The sequence below is a fragment of the Macadamia integrifolia genome, unplaced genomic scaffold (assembly GCF_013358625.1).
Source record: "Macadamia integrifolia cultivar HAES 741 unplaced genomic scaffold, SCU_Mint_v3 scaffold1098, whole genome shotgun sequence".
Taxonomy (NCBI): domain Eukaryota; kingdom Viridiplantae; phylum Streptophyta; class Magnoliopsida; order Proteales; family Proteaceae; genus Macadamia; species Macadamia integrifolia.
This window is the reverse complement of record NW_024868086.1, coordinates 19,253-36,437: the sequence shown is the minus strand read 5'-3', so window position 1 is coordinate 36,437 and position 17,185 is coordinate 19,253. Positions and strand designations below refer to the sequence as shown.

Sequence of the window (17,185 nt, the reverse complement as noted above, 5' to 3'; positions counted from 1 at the left end):
AAGTCATACCTGATTCTATCCCCATAGGCATTGATCAACACACAATGAGGATACCAATTATCTAACCAAACCAACTCTAGCCGAACCACATAGGATAACTACTTCACAAGTTGTAGTACCATTTAAAAGCTGGTTTTGTATGACCCAAGTACAAAGCTGCCCAACCAGCCTCCATAGTTCATCCATCCATCCATCTATCCAAGTAGTCAACATATGAGAGAGAGAGTTGACCAGGCATCTTGAGGGTGAGCTACCGGCCAGGTGCTTCACACGCTCAACGGCGTTGAATTCTTTAATGGAATCATGCGACATCGATGGTCTACTCCCATGCAGTATGTGTCCACGTGAACCTCTTTATTAATACCCACCTTCCGTTTCTTCTTTTCCCTCATCAGCAACCAAAGAAAAAACAATCAAGCTAACACTTCTTCCCCAAAAAGAAAGATGAAGCTATAGAGAACCTCTCTCTCTCTCTCTCTCTACAGATTCCAAGCTTTCTCTGTTCCTTTCTCCTGTTTTTTGGCTTTTGTTGAGGCGTATTATATTCTTGTCTAGGGGTTTTTCTTGTCTAGGGTTTGGTTTCTTTGTAAGTACAAAAGAGGGGTAGAATTATTTTGAGATGGGTCGGATCCCGTGTTGTGAGAAGGACAATGTGAAGAGGGGACAGTGGACCCCTGAAGAAGACAACAAGCTATCTTCCTACATCGCCCAACATGGCACCCGTAACTGGCGCCTCATCCCCAAGAATGCTGGTCTCTCTCTCTCTCTCTCTCTCTCTCTCTCTCTCTCTCTCTCTCCTTTTGCTAACTTCTAACTTATAAATGGTCTGGAATCCATAGATGAATTTGCATTTTCACTTTTTACATTTCTGGCAGGTCTGCAGAGGTGTGGGAAGAGCTGTCGCCTCCGGTGGACCAACTATCTCCGGCCAGATCTAAAGCATGGCGAGTTTTCAGAAGCAGAAGAGCAAGCCATTGTCAAGCTTCACTCTGTTGTTGGAAACAGGTAACACCATTATATATAGCTCCTACATATTAGGCTTTAACAGTGTTGGTTGCTCATTTCTAATCTTCATCAACAAACTTGAGTGACAAGCAGGCACCATCACTTGTGACATTCTATTTCTAATTCTCACTTTGGGTCAAATGGGTTTAGCTATTTGCCTCTCAAATGCATTATTTTTACAGGTGGTCTCTAATAGCTGCACAATTGCCCGGCCGTACTGACAATGATGTCAAGAACCACTGGAATACAAAGCTGAAGAAGAAGCTGTCGGGGATGGGAATAGACCCCGTGACACACAAGCCCTTCTCACACCTGGTGGCTGAGATAGCCACCACCCTCGCCCCACCCCAGGTAGCTCACCTTGCTGAGGCAGCTCTTGGCTGCTTCAAGGACGAGATGCTCCACCTGCTAACCAAGAGGCGCATTGACTTTCAGCTCCAACACCAACACCAAACCTCTGCACCTGGGTTTGAAGTATCCCCACTCCCTGAACCTGTTGGAGGGAGCTCTGCAGCCACTACCTTTGTCACAGAGAGTACTCATGATAAGGATGACACCATACAGAAGATTAAGTTAGGCCTCTCCAGGGCAATGCAAGAACCCGATGCAGTACCCACTAACAAGCCCTGGACTACAGCCTCCATAGGAGAGACATCTGAGGGATTTGCCAGAGCCTGCAATGAGTTTCCAGCAGCAGTTTCTGGCTTCCATTTTGGCCCATCATCTTATGGTAACGATGGGGAAGCATCCCCTTGGAGCCAGAGTATGTGTACCGGAAGTACATGTACTGGAGGAGGAGGTGATCAACCAGAAGGATTGCATGAGAGAGAACAGGATGAGGATGGAGAGGAGGCAGAAGGTGGAAAAACTGTTGGAAAAGGGTCCAGCATATTCAATTCTGATTGTGTCTTGTGGGATTTATCTGATGATCTGATCAACCCTATTGTTTAGTGGGACATCAAGTAGCATTTGGCAATGCCATCATAAGGACGAATAAACTTCTCATGACATTTCTATTAAAAGTTATGTATTACTTGTATTGTAAATAAAGTCATATCACAGACTTCTACAACAAGGATACTCCCCCCCCCCCCCCCCCCCGTCTTTGTGCATGTGATGAAATCAAGCAAAATATGAAGATGAAGATGTACTGACCAAAATCTGCCACTACAGAAACCATATACCCTACTTCCCCAAATACAAATGCATAAAGCCTGTCAGGGAAGAAATTTTTATCGATGTACCTCAAGTTGCTCTTCACTAAAAGAATCTTTCTGGAATTTCAATATATCTGCAAGGATTCGTAGGAACTCCACAACTGCATTTGTAACTGTAGAACTCACAGGTGGATGGTTTCCCAATGAAACAAGCCGTTAAGGTTACATGGTCAGGCAGCCAACTTGGACAAATGATAAACATGTTCAATGAAACTACACAAACATCAGGTATAAGATTTTCATCTAATCCTGAGAAATCAAAACAAAAGAAAAGGTAGTAAATAAAAAGAGAGTTTTTTGGATTCTTACCAATAGGACCAGAGGAATCAGGATAATTCGAAGATAAACAAGAGAGGAACTTGAGCTTGGAGATAACCAATTGAAACCCTGTGACAGATGGCAAACCCCTTGTAGGTGGCTAAGTTGAGCTTTTGACATTTGTTACCTGTTTCATCAAGCGTTCTAAATTCCAATATAAAACGGACCAACATGAGAAAACTAGATGTTTATTTTTTTCCAAATTCAGAATACATATGGAGTCCATAACAAATAAGAGAATTACATATTCAAAAGCTAATGAATTATAAGAGAGAGGTGACAAAATTGTCTCATGCATTATGGCATCCTCATCCAAGGAAAATATTACGGCATCATAAGTTGGCATAGGCCAGCAATAACTAGATCCATTGAATTCTTTTTTAGTATAAAGGGCACCAATCAGGACAACAGCATTGCAGTTATAGCTGCCACCAATCATGCTTGTTGAGTCTTACCCAAAAAAAAAGTCACTCTTTTTGAGCAGTACTGATCTAAGGCCTTCCTTCTAAAGAAACTTATTTCTCATATTAGTATCACTAGGAGCTCAGGTATCAAAATTCAGTGATCAAAGGTTTAGAAGAACTAAGCAAAGTGGAAAACCTTGCATACGCATGTACTGGTACTTGAGAACTTATGCTTTTAGAATTCACCCAACCCAATGGCCCAATGCCCTGTCAGGAGGGGGAATCTTAGGAAAGCTGATACAGGTAAAGGCACTGCACTGCAACCATGTCCTAGAACTTTTGGTTTTTAGTTCTGTATAGGATTTCAAGAGTTAGCTCTAGATTGAACATGGATTTTGGGTCTTAGATTCCCTTTTAAATGTACTCTGCTTCACTGCATGAAAGGTAGAAGCAAATCAATGCTTCTGATCCAGTTCGAGAGGAAATTGGAGTGCGTAAACCTTGAAGACACTTGGATTCAGAAGAATATAACTTTTTGGGAAATTGGTGGGCATCAATCATTTGATTTAGTCATTCCCCTCATTTCTCAAAGCAAAAACATTTAATTTAAGATTTTCAATCTTAAAACTGCTAAGTCCAAGTAAATATCAAAGAAAATATAACATGATGCATGGAAGCAACAAAGAATGATTTCTTGAATGTTGGAACACCCCAGAAAATACTTGCAGGCTTTGCAGTGACATATTGAAAAGATTTGGTGCAAAAGTGAGTTTTGAGAGTGAATACAGGACCACAAATTACAGATTTAGACTTATACCTACAAGATCCCCGTGGCATCATCAAATATGAAGCTGCTAAACTTCATATTAGCCATTTAGAGAATACTGCACCAGCAGTTGTTCCATCATACATTATCTATAAAAAGTATAACAATTTGAAAACACTACATGTCACCTCCTCCTGCCATGCTTTGTAAGTAAGTAGAAACAAAAGGCATTAAACTCCTCATTTTCAAACCATATGAGATTCTGCATAACCTTGACCCTGTAAAAATTTAAGTGCATAATGTTTGTAGTTACCATGATAAAAATGAAGCATGGCTTATGGACTTGATGGAATAAATATGCTATGATGAAGTTATGCAGGTGTAGCCGACCCCATTTAGTTGGAAAAAGGACCATAAGGTTGAGTAAGTAGTAGATGAAGTTATGCATCTTAAGCATAAGAATTATGAAATGAGTTAAAGAACATCACTATGATGATAAGTTGCATGAATATATCATGAATGGAATGAAATAGAAAAGAAAGGAAAGTGAAAGGAATGAATGTATGTAAACTGGGTCGTGTGACTGCGACGCCTTTTCAGTAGGGGGATAGGTACCGGATGAGGTACACAGAGACTAGAGTGTGGTCCTCCCCAGTGCTTAGGTGACGGGAACCAGGAGTAGACTAGGGGTCCTCCCCAGTGCCATCTGAAGAACAACAAATAACAAAATAAGGTTATCACTATTTAAGCGATTCTTCCGTAAAACTATACAAACAAAAAAATTAAATTAAATTAAATTAAATTAAAATTAAAATATAGAAAATTGATGTACTTAGCACTGAAGACTGAAGTACTCACAAACTCAAATGTGCTCCAATTGCGCTCACAACCAGAAGATGAGCAACAAAGACCAAGTTTGCATCCTTTGTAAGATCAATGGTAGAGCTTCCATGTCTTTGCCATCAAGCGGCTATATATATATATATATATATATATAAAAGAAAAAATATATAGATTAAATAAAAATCAGCATACAAAAACTAAACAATATAAATTAAAAAACAATACTTACTAGGATTAAACTGCCATTTCCTTTGCAAAACTTCCACTAGCTCTAATATAAACTTCAGCTTGTTCCATGATCTTGCCTTGCAAAGGTGCATCATGATTCACTTGCTTTATGAATCATGGAGACGGAGTTATTTGGATCCATCTCAACAGCCTTAAATAACTCATTTGGATGGGAAAAAAAAAAACGCAGCAGAATATAGCAGTCGCTCCATTTGACTTGCTCAATGCCTATCAATAATCGGAGCTTCAAGGATTTGGTTGAGGCCATTGGACTGTATGGGCCAGGTTTTAAGCCCCTTCATTTCATGACAGGAGATACTATATTGAAGTCTGAAAAAGAAAAACTTTCTGAAATAAGGGTAAACATCAAACTTATTAGAAGAGTTATGGGTGCACTCTCATGTCTAATGGGTGGATAGACAAAAGAGGAAGGCACCTTATTAATTTTCTTGTCAATTTTCCGGAAGGGACTTTTTTTTTTGGGGGGGGGGGGGTTTCTATGGATGCATCTAGTCAAGGGCAAGATTTCAATATGTTATTGATGGTAAGGTTGAAGAGATTGAGGAGGATTATGTGATTCAAGTAGTCACTGACAATGCTGCCAACTTTGTTCCAACTAGTAGATGAATGGAGAAAAGGAAGTTGTTTTGGACTCCATATATAGCTTATTGCCTAGATCTTATGATGGAGGACATAGGCAATTTAAAATCATATCTATTTTATTAAAGGGGATAAAATTAACTAGCTTCTTCTATGTGCACACTCGCCCTCTTGAAGCTATAGAATAGAAACAAGGAGAGCAGACTTAGTGAGGGCTGGAGTGACTAGATTCGTCACTACATTTTTAACACTTCAAATCTTATTAAAGCATAAGGATTCTTTGAGGCAATTAATCATTTTTTATGGCTATTATAGAGGTTGAGAAGAAAGCAACTAATACAGTGCTTGCCATAGCTTTCTGGAATGGTGTGCAAGATTGCCTAAGAGCATCATAACCTAAACTCTTAAGGATAGTAGATGGTGATGAGAGGCTTTTCCTAAAGTATATAGTGCAATGGAAGAGATAAAGTAGAACATAAACAAAAAATAAGGAACAAAAAAAAAAAATGGAAGAAAGTTCTAAAGATTATTGTTGAAGAACATGATCACATTCTTCATATTTCAACTACTACTCATTTGATGCATTCCCAGAGGAATATGTCAAATATATATAGATATGAAATTGACTTGGTGGATGACTCGGGATCATACCTAAATCCACATTTGAGTACATGAGTAGGCAAGTTGGTGGGAGAGAGAACTTTATCTACACGACTGAAAATGTTAGGAACTATCTCCGTACAAAAAGAATGTGTGCCCTATCTTATAGTGAAGTAGGCAGTTTGTTGAAGTATTTTGTTAACCAAAGTAGAAATAACCCTTATTTTACGTATGCAATGCAACTAGATAATGAAGAACATATAACTAATATATTTTGGGCTGATCCGAAGATGATAATTAACTACGACAATTTGAAGATGTAGTTAGCTTTGACACTACATTTTGTACAAACAAAGAGTATAGGCCATTTGGGTTATTTACTGGGTTTAATCATCACAATGTTGCACTATATTCGAGGCTACATTTTTATACAATAAGACGGTCGAATCTTTCAAGTGGTTATTTGAGGTATTCGCTAAAGCACATGGTGATAAAAAGCCTGTAACCATCTTCAGGATCAAGATGTTGTGGTAAGAGCATTATTTGAGATATGGCCTGAGACATGGCATGGGTTGTGTACCTGCCACATAATGCAAAATGTAATTAAGTATTTGGGATAACGTGATAAAAGATGGCTCGAGTTTTCTTTAAAAAATATATATTTCAATATAAGGAGGAAGTTTAATTCGAGGATGCATAATAATTCTTGTTTCTTTCATCAAATTTAGCTTTTAACTCATTAGCACGCTTATCATTCACAACCCTCTCAAAATACTTACAAAACTACACAACATCCAAATTTGATTTCAAATAATCCTTCAAATCACTATTCAAACTCTCACTAAGTTGTGTCCTACGAATGCCTAATGTCAATGTGTTTTTCATATAGTATTTCTCTCATTTATATTTTAGTCTATATATCCGTTGTAACCATGAATTATTCTCAACTTCATATTCACTTGAAGTTTCAGCCATGCATCCTCGAATTGAACTTCCTCCTTATATTGAAATATACATATTTTTAAGAAAACTCGAGCCATCCTTCATTATGTTAACCCAAATGCTTAATTCCATTTTGCATTATGTGTCACAGATACACAACCCAAGTCATGTCTCATACCATATCTCACATAATGTTCTTTCTATAGCAGCATCTTGATCCGTGAAGATGGTTATAGGTTTTTTATCACCATATGCTTCAGCAAATACCTCAAATAACCACTTGAAAGATTCGAACATCTTATCGTGTAAAAGTGCAGCCACGAATATAGTGCACCCTCTGTGATAATTAAACCCATAAAATAACCCAAATGGCCTACACTTTTTGTTTATGCAAAATGTAGTGTCAAATCTCACTACATCTCCAAAATGTACATAGTCAATTATCATCTTTGAATCAGCCCAAAATATATTAGTTGTCTGTTCTTCACTGTCCAGTTGCATTGCGTAAGTAAAAGAAGGGTTATTCCTACTTTTGGTTAACAAAATATTTTAACAAACTGTCTGCTTCACCATAAGATATAGGGCACACATTTTTTTTATACAAAGATAGTTCCTAACATCTTCAGTCATGTAGCTAAAGTTCTCTCTCCCACCAACTTGCCTACCCATGTACTCAAATGTGGGGTCTGATCACCAAGTCATCCGCCAAGTCAATTTCATATCTATCTATATTTGACATATTCCTCTAGGAATGCATCAAATGAGCAGTAGCTGAAATATAAAGAACGTGATTATGTTCTTCAACAAAGCCACAACATTCGTATTTTCCATAATCAGTCAAATGTATGCTCATCCGTGTCTAGCATCATGTTCTTGTCTTAGCTCGGGGATTACTAGTACTAATGCCTCACTTGTCTTTTTTCTAACAACCAGCCTTTCTTCCTCTTATTTACATATTCTCTCTCCTAATACTAAACCCTACAACTCGTCCATAGCTGTTGTAGAAATAATACAACTCCTCTTCTGAATTAAACAACATCCCAACCCGAGGTACAGTCTCAAGATCTCAACCTTGCTTAGCCTCAGGGAATAAACTAGCATTCTCCATTAATCAATGTTTTTGATGTAATTTGCTAACCAATAACACCTACAATGAAGCACTACAAGCTGAAAACATATGATATAACAGGAAGAGAAGGTATAAATTCTATTGCCCTTGACACTTCCAAAAGCACCATGACTATAACTAGAATGCTGGCAGATTCTTAAGTCAAGACTATCCTAATCTCAATAACCTCTATACTTACATGAGAAGGATAAGAAATCACTTGACTGGAAAAAAGTGCTCTAGGTCTTGAATTGACTTCAATCCATTCATCTATGAGTCTTAGAGTTAAGATTACAGACACAAGGGAGGATAAGCCATGGTGATAGGTTCTAATCACATAGACATTAGGGTTCAGAACACCAATAATCGCAATGACAGGTTTAGAAACCAGCAAACACAGATTTAATTTAAACAGAAGCAAAACAAGCCTGATGTAGCCAGAAATCTGGTCAAGTAGGCTAAAAGTCTGATTTAGATCTGATGGTCAGATCCCAAAATTTCAGGTAGTAACAAAATTAACAAGTAACCAAAAGAGAAACTCAGATTTAGTAACTAGACAAAGATAGCAACCAGAAACCAGGAAATAGAAAGTCATACTCAATATAGAAACTCAGATCAGAATTAGAAACTAAGCTGGACAGAAGATAGCAACGAATGAAACTAAAAAATTGAGACTAGAAGATCAGATTAGTAACTGAAGTAGAGCAGCACAGCAACTAATGAAAATAAAAAATTGAGATTATAAGATCAGACAGTAACTGAAGTAGAGCAGCCATAGCATAACAACATAGCAACTGATGAAAATAAAAAACTGAGACTAGAAGATCAGATTAGTAACTGAAGTAGAGCAGTCATAGCATAACAGTATACTAGCATTCGCAGGTCAAAGAAAGGTTTAGGACCTGAGATCAAGGAAAACAGAATAGCAGTCAGCTTTCAGCTTCGAAACAAACCTCATTCTTTCCCTTGGTTTTGGTTATCTGTATTTGGGTTCTTTTGCTTTATGTCCATGGTATGTGAAATAAATTTGAACAGTTAACAACATAACAAAGGGCAACAGCTTCAACATTGTGCAACAGGTTTAGCTTCATATGGACTAAGGAAGGATTTATATGTATATATATACATATGTTAAAACTCTCTCTCTCTCTCTCTCTTATTTATATAAAGTAACCACAAAATAATCACATACATAAAGAAACCACATTAGTCTGAGGAGTAGTAGTTTGAGGTGTCAATCACAAGAGTTGCAAGGGACCGGACCATCTGATTTTCCAGAAATTCTTCATATTGTTGTCTTACGTGTGTGATGGATGGCAGACTAGCAATGGTGGGGATGTCCCATGCAGTCTTAGTGGAATGCAACAGTTCTTGTGGAACTGACTGGTCATCAACATTATTGAAAGCACACATGGCATGGAGCAGCTGGCACCACTGTTCGGGTTCTTCTGTTCCGTTGTCAAAAGGGTCTGTGGCTGATGTAAAGAGTATTTCAGCCGTAGGATTATACCGAACAAGAATCACTGCCAACTTTTAAAGAACATCTCCCGGCTACATCATGTGCAGAAAATCATACTAAATTTATGCAAAAGTGTTCTTCTCCTTTATGGCAGAATTCAGATTTCTTCATCCAGCTCCCTTTCAAGAAGAATGAAGATATCATCAATCCAGCCAAGGCAAGCCATTCCGCTATGAATCCAGAGCATCTTGCACTGGCCATCCAGGATCTCCAACAACTTCAACAACAAGGCTTGATTGAACTAACCACTTCAGCATGGGCATGTGAAGCTTTTTATGTGAACAAAAGAGCAGAACAAACAAGAGGGAAAATGCGACTTGTTATCATACCAGCCCCTCAACAAGACCAGTTCTTCTTTCACAGCTACCAAATGCCTGAGTCTTCTCAAAGTTTGATCTTAAAGCTGGTTTTTGGCAACTTGGTGTTCACCCAGATGATAGGCCTAAAACAGTCTTTTGCATTCCTGGTCACCACTATCAATGGAAAGGCCTTTCGGACTAAAGACGGCCCCATCCATTTTTCAAAGAGCCATGATGAAGATTTTCTCTCCAATCCAGAAGCATGCATTGATTTACATTGATGATATTCTTCTTTTCTCTTCAAATATGGATTCTGATTCCAAACTTCTACAGGAATTCCATTCTATTGTGAAAGCACAAGGCATCATGCTCTCCCCAACTACAGCCTCGTATTGGAAAATCCCTCCTCCAATTTCCTTATGAACATCTCACCAAGCAACAAGTTCAACAATTTCCTGATGAATTATATGTTGGAATTTATCCCAACCCAAATCCATCTTACAGTTGCGCTCCATTCTTTACTCAAGACAAATGCTCCACCATGGTCATCCCATCACACTAAAGTAGTTCAAACACTGAAGCGAATAGTGTTTGATGCAAGTGATCATTCTTGAGGAACTTAATCACAAAAGACATGTTTGTGGCTACAAAAGTGGACGTTTCACTTCCTTTGAGAAAAATTATCACAGCACTTTCAAAAAGATTTTTGGCTGTTAAGAGAGGCATTGAGACGTTCCAATTCCATTCACTTTTCAGATTGAGATGGATATGTCCTCTTTTCCAAAAATGTTGCAATTCAAGCAGAAGACTCTCCTCACCCTCAGCTGCTACGATTGGCAAACTGTGGTTCTCTAAATGGTCATTTACAGTCAAGCACCTTAAGGGCACCTACCATTTTTCCCGTCCATGCCTTACTCCTAGAACTATTCTCATCCATCCTAGTCCAAACCATTATCTCCTACAGTCAAGACATGTACATGCAATATGACTGGTAAGACAAGTACAAATGCCATCTAGATTTCCATTTTCTCACCATCTTCACTATAGATTCCTTATTCATCTTTGAAAAGGAATTCTTTGCTTTCTTTTGGCATCCGTTATTTGTATATAAAATAGCAGTCTGTTTTCCCCTGCCAACCCATGTCCATTATCTCACCAGATATCGAGCTGACCGGTTTTACTCTCATTATTTAGCCAACCTCCAGCTTTCCAAACTTGATCTTGACTGGTTAAACATCCTTACTCCTTATCCATCCAATGTTAACTACATTACTAATGCCATCTAGATTTCCCTTTTCTCACCATCTTCACTATAGATTCCTTATTCATCTTTGAAAAGGTTTTTGCTTTCTTTTGGCATCCGTTATCTGTATATAAAAAAGCAGTCTATTTTCCCCTGCCAACCCTTGTCCATTATCTCACCAGTTGATGCAGATTCTTCACCAAACTAGGCTTGTTTTATTAGGAATAAGCTTAGGGTTGGGTCGTATACGTGTTGGGCCTTCAGTCCATGTGGTTTGGAGTGTATTGGGCTACTTTTATGGGTCTAAACTAAGGGTTCTAAGGTTGCATACGGGATTCAGTGATTTGTTTCCTTTTCTTTAGTTTCCTTTTTAGATGGGGTTATTTAGTTTCTAATTTCAGTACTTAAATTAGTTTCTAATTTCAAGTCATTGTTAGTTTCTAATTTCTGTCTAGACTAGTTTCTATTTTCATTAGTTCTAATTTCCAGTTTTTAGTAACTTCTTGTAATCAATTTTTAGTAACTCTGAGTTACTATTACTTGTAAACCCTCCCCATCATTATTATAAATAAAGGAGAGCTCTCATCATAGGAGGAAGATTTGACAATTAAAAAAAGAAAAGCTTCATGTTGCTGCCGCTGTGTTTTCTCCATGGCTAAACCTTTGTGTTTGATCAAGGGTTAGGGATTGGTGTGTGATCCGATCGACACTCTGCGGCGAGAAGTCCGGGTGGGTCTTTTCTTTTCTGGTTCTCTTATTGGATTCTCTTCTCCAGCAATACAGGCAAGTAATCTGAATTTTTCTGCAGAAATTTCTGGGTTAAGCTCTTTGTTTCCTATTCTGTCGACCTAGTCTATTTGGAGTTCTGGCCTCCCGATGGCTTTGAGTTTCTGGTCGAGTGTTACCCTTGTTGTATGGAAGACTCGATCCAATTTTTAGAGTAATCTGACCAGGAGATTGTCTGATATATTAAATCTTTCAAATCTGGTCGATCTCTGTTCTAACTCACTTCTGTCCAGAATTCTGGTTCGATTGTTCCAGCTGTTGATGTATTAAAATTGGTAGTTGTTGTTCATGGTTCAGCCTCTGTTATTGGACTACTAAGCCTCTGTTTTTCCTGGTCTCTATTCAGCTACAGAAATTCTGAAACACTGAGCTCGATGGACTGCTGATTTATTATTGCTTTTTTTTGCTGATTTATTATTGCTGGTATATTGGGTTCTTGGTTGTTCTTTGGTTTACAAGATCCTGTTGTTTGGGTCTAGTTTGGCTTGTCAAACCTATCCCTACATCACCAGCTATCAAGCTGACCGGCTTTACTCCCACTATTTAGCCAACCTCCATCTTTCCAAACCTGATCTTGACTTGTTAAACATCCTTACTCCTTACCCATCCAACATTAAATACATTACCAAGCTCCTCCACCAACCTCCCACTCACCAGCCAGCTTATGACCCCCATCAGCCACAGACCCTTTTGACAATAGAACAGAAGAACCCGAACAATGGTGCCAGCTGCTCCATGCAATGTTCAATAATGTTGATGACCAATCAGTTTCACAAGAACTTTTGCATTCCACTAAGACTACATGGGACATCCCCACCGTTGCTGATCTGCCATCCATCACACACATAATGCAGCAATATGAAGAATTTCTGGAAAAGCAGATAGTCCAGTCCCTTGCAAATCATGTGATTGACACATCAAACTACTACTCCTTAGACTAGTGTGTTACTTTATGTATAAACACTTTGTGGTTACTTTATGTATGTGGTTACTTTGTGGTTACTTTATGTGTGTACTCCTCAGACTAGTGTGGTTCCTTTATGTATGTGGTCACTTTGTGGTTATTTTATGTGTGTGGTTACTTTATGTGTGTTGATCCGTTCCCTGCGCAGACTTAAAAGAATGTAAATTCCAAGAGAGTCTATATACGGGTAGTCTCCCTTAGGTTGTGACAGAGGGGTGTCTACTCCAGAACTTCATGTGTTGTACTTTGGGTTTGCTATAATATTATCAGTTGTTATTGTTCAGTTTGCTATAATATTATCAGTTGGTATCATATATATATATATATATATATGAGAGAGTGAGTGAGTGAGAGAGAGAGAGAGATGAGGCTCAGCCAAGATTTAACCTCTGCAAGCTTTCATGAATATGGTATAGTTTAGACTCGACCAAGTTTTGACTAACTTATGAAAGATGGCACTAATTAGAATTGAAAAGTTTGATCATCATTATCAAACTCAAAGGGGGAAAAAAACAAAGTTTGAAACATCAAACTACACTTTTGGCGAAGTAAGGCAACATAATTGAAATGAACCATCTCAGAAGAGGCATATCACAAACAAAAACAAACAATAAACACAACCATCCCCCAAACTAAAATATTGACTAGAGAAGCAAAGAAAAAGATAAGGAACACAAATGAAACCAATTCGCAGATGAAAACCAAACATGGAAACAGGACCAAACCAACAAATGAAGCTAGACAATGATGATACAAAATTTCAAAACCGAAATGACAGTTGTAAGTCGGAAGGAGTGTTTCAAATTCACAGGTCAATGACTGAGATCCATTTGGATGTCCAATACACTGACTTGGGATCATCACGTCGCCATGATTCCTTCACAGACTCGCAACATACACGAATGAACTTATGATTTTCTGTCATAGACAGCTTTTGAAGAAACAAACTAGACACAACAAACTCTACACATGCCAAAGAAAACCAGAAAATGACAAATACCTTAGGCAATCTAGACAATGTGTTTGCAAGCAAAAGTAATTCCGATCCACAAGTGACATAAGCAAATTGTTGAATAAGGAAAACCCTACCTCCTTCTCAGATCAATCAAGCAGATATGGGACGACATTGTCTGATCCACAACGTTGGACGGAACCAACAGCCCCTGCAGATCTCCAATGTTGGACGGAACCAACAGCCCCTGCATATCCCCAATGTTTGGAACCACTTCTCCAGATGATCTGCACAAAGTCCAAAGTAATTAAATTTCTCAAAATTTGACCGTTATAGATTCAGCATTCGGTCAAATTTTGAGAAATTTAGATTCAGCGTTTCGCTGAGATCCGGCTCCTCTGCTGCCAGCAAATCTGGCGGAGGCTGGCTGAGATGCCTTTGGATGCCGACGCGATCTGGGGTCGTCCTTTTCTTCTTCTTCTTCTCCCTCTTCTCCTGACTGCAACTAACAGCAGATACAACAGGAATAGTGAACCTAGCCTCCATTAGAAGGAAAATTAGTATGTTAAATTACTACATAAGAGATCCTGACCTTTGATCTTCACAGTGTTAAGCGAAAACTTAAGCCACATACATTCAAAACGCTTATAACATGAAGTGTGGAACTAACTCGAGTAACGCTAGATTTTCTCACATAAAGGGAAACCCTAATCTAACGAAACCAAATTCTGTCAATTTAGAACAGCATCACAAATATACACCCGCACTAGGTTTTCCTACTTCCAAAAATCACGAAAAACCAAGCCATTCAGACTGAATCTCCATCATCAAGATCAAAATAGATTTCCCACAAGAACCTAAAGAACTTCAATCTGCGTCCAACCACTTTAATCTCTCTTGATCAAATAACAGAAACCCTAAAGCCGAAAATCGATTCATCCGGACCTCAAAACAAAATACAAAACAGACCCAGAGGATTTTAACGATTCATCACAAATTATTGTAAAGCATACCTAATTCTATCGGGGAGAGAAGAACTACCTTACGGATCCGGGATGGGAGAAGAAGAAGAGGACGACGACCAGATCTCACATTTCTCCATTATAATTGATACGGCCCAATTAATCACTCCGTAAGGCAAAGGTAAGAACACGAGGTATCCACAGGAATGACACATGTCGCCCATCTGATAAAGGTCATAAGAATTCTAACTACGCAAACCATGTGAGTAGAAGATACCCGAATAGGGAATATTCCTCATAGGGGGAAGAGCACGTATCCAAGTAAGACTCGGGAAAGGAAAAAGGCAGACCCAAGGGGGACTCCCAAAAAGGAAACCCTAGACCCTAAGCACTATAAGAGAGTGCCCAAAATGAGGGGAGATGTAGGTCAACACACCATTACTCTTGTAAAAATACTATTCCACCGGTCTCTAACTTGGACGTCGGAGTACTAACCCCGGGGATACCTCCGGGCCTCTGCCTTTTGTCCTTGTGCAGGTTTAGCTCCTCTGGCGGATTTTCGGCGGCAACAGATTGGCCCCGTCCGTGGGAACGACGGTAATGGTGGAGAGAACCTACAATCGTAAAAAAACAAAAGCAGCGCCGAATATAAATATGAATGAGGGAGAACCTTCGAAAGGGTTCCATCCCTCGACGGACATCAGGGAAGAACGGGGAAACAACGATCAGGAAGGTTCCGTGAGGGACCAGTGCTCGGCCGGACATTCGGTGCGCAGGGATAGTGATCCTCCACCCCCTCCTAGGGCGCAGGAATATGTAACGAGGGAGCAGTTCAACACCCTTCAGGAGAAGTATGACCGAATGGCCGAGACAATGAAAGAGGTCTCCAAAGCCATCTCTCATAAGACCGGTGGAGCAGCACGAGGCTCCCATGTCCAACCAAAGCGACCTCAAGACGAGGACCGGAGTAGCTCAGGATCGATAAGGTCCGGTCGGAATCCTTGAAACCGAGCAATGAGGGAAAGCTACACCCAAAAAAAGAGCGTGTCGCGTCACAGGAGCCAGGCATGAAGAACCGCGCTAAGGGGACAAACAGTTACGTGACTCAGGGTTGAAGCAGATGTCCTAGACCTGAAGGATGAGATCTGGAAGGTAGCAGAAAACCATAAGGGAACTCGAGAGCTGGACCTCACCAATGACACGGCTCTAGCTGATGAAGTCATGAGGGAACTGCTCCCTATTGGTTTTCGTCTGTCCAAATATGATACCTACGATGGGTCTGAAGACCCCGTCGATCATCTGGAAGGCTTTAAGGTTGCGATTCAGTTCCACCGAGTCTCGGAAAACATCATGTGTCAAGCCCTGCCTTTGATATTCAGAGGAGCGGCAAGGTTATGGTATAACCTCTTGCCGACGAAATCGATCCATAGCTTCAGCAATTTGAGTTACTTCTTCGTGAAGGGATTCTCCAGTAGCCAACCCCTTCAGAAGACCACGTTGAACCTGACCAACATAAAACAACATGAAGGAGAGTCGCTGCGAAACTACATGAAACGCTTCCAACAAGAGAATATCACGATCAGAGGTCTGGACCCGAAAGAAGAGTTCACGGCCCTACTAGGAGGCGTCAAGGATAAAGAGCTAAAAAGATCTTTGGCAAAGCATACACTAAGGACCTAGCCGAGTTGAGGGCTCAGTGTGATACGTACATCTAGATGGAAGAAACCCTTCAAGCCGATGAAAAAGCTAAAGAGAAGACGGGGAGGAAAATGATCTCAAGAGGCGACGACAAACCTTCCGAAGAGGGCAAAAGACGAAAGTCTGAACGTGGTCGGGCACCCAGTCCACCAAAGAAGTTCGAGAAATATGCGCCCCTGAATAAGAAACGAACGAATGTGCTAATGCATATAAAGGACTCCCCAGATGCCAGAGCCATGAATTGGCCAGGGAATATGGGACGACACCCTGAGAGACGCAATATGGATAAATATTGTCACTTCCATAGGAACCATGGCCATGACACTGAAGATTGTTGGCACTTGAAGGGGGAAATAGAAGGACTGATCTGAAGAGGGTATCTAGGCCGATTCGTAGACCGCGAGAAGGAGGATGCCCAATACGGTAATGACCGCAGGGACAACCACCGAAGAGACGACAAAGGCCGCCATGAAAGGAGGCGGCCAGCCCGCAAAGGCAATCAAGAACGGCAAAGGGACCGGACACCCGAGGAAGCCAACCATCACCTTCGCGAATTATTCGGCCGAACCGAATTTTTCCGAATTTTATCAAAAATTCAGATCGAATCCGAATTAAAAATAAAATTCTTTAAAATTCGTGACTTTTTCAAAACTGAATATAAATCGAGAATAATTCGGACCGAATCCGAATTAAACCGAATTATTTGGTTTATTTAAACATTATTTAAAAAA

At 39.8% G+C, this 17,185-nt stretch overlaps 1 protein-coding gene and 1 long non-coding RNA gene across 6 annotated transcripts; one reads left to right on the top strand and one right to left on the bottom strand.

The window, feature by feature from the left end:
* Window positions 1–609: 609 nt before the first annotated feature.
* On the top strand, window positions 610–2,088 carry LOC122062745 (transcription factor MYB80-like). The gene is made up of 3 exons (XM_042626389.1): window positions 610–752; window positions 876–1,005; window positions 1,188–2,088. The coding sequence occupies exons 1-3, from the start codon at window positions 620–622 to the stop codon at window positions 1,954–1,956; spliced, it is 1,032 nt and encodes a 343-aa protein (XP_042482323.1). The 5' UTR covers window positions 610–619; the 3' UTR covers window positions 1,957–2,088.
* A 46-nt stretch (window positions 2,089–2,134) lies between these two features.
* Window positions 2,135–14,829, bottom strand: LOC122062743. Of its 5 annotated transcripts, none has more exons than XR_006135078.1 (6): window positions 14,387–14,829; window positions 13,932–14,299; window positions 4,783–5,111; window positions 4,569–4,680; window positions 2,532–4,416; window positions 2,135–2,435 (listed from the first exon to the last, which is right to left on the bottom strand). It is a non-coding gene; the product is annotated as an uncharacterized LOC122062743 (long non-coding RNA). The 5 variants fall into 5 exon arrangements; XR_006135076.1 differs by having other exon boundaries at window positions 13,932–14,293; XR_006135077.1 differs by having other exon boundaries at window positions 4,783–6,561; window positions 13,932–14,829.
* Window positions 14,830–17,185: the final 2,356 nt, after the last annotated feature.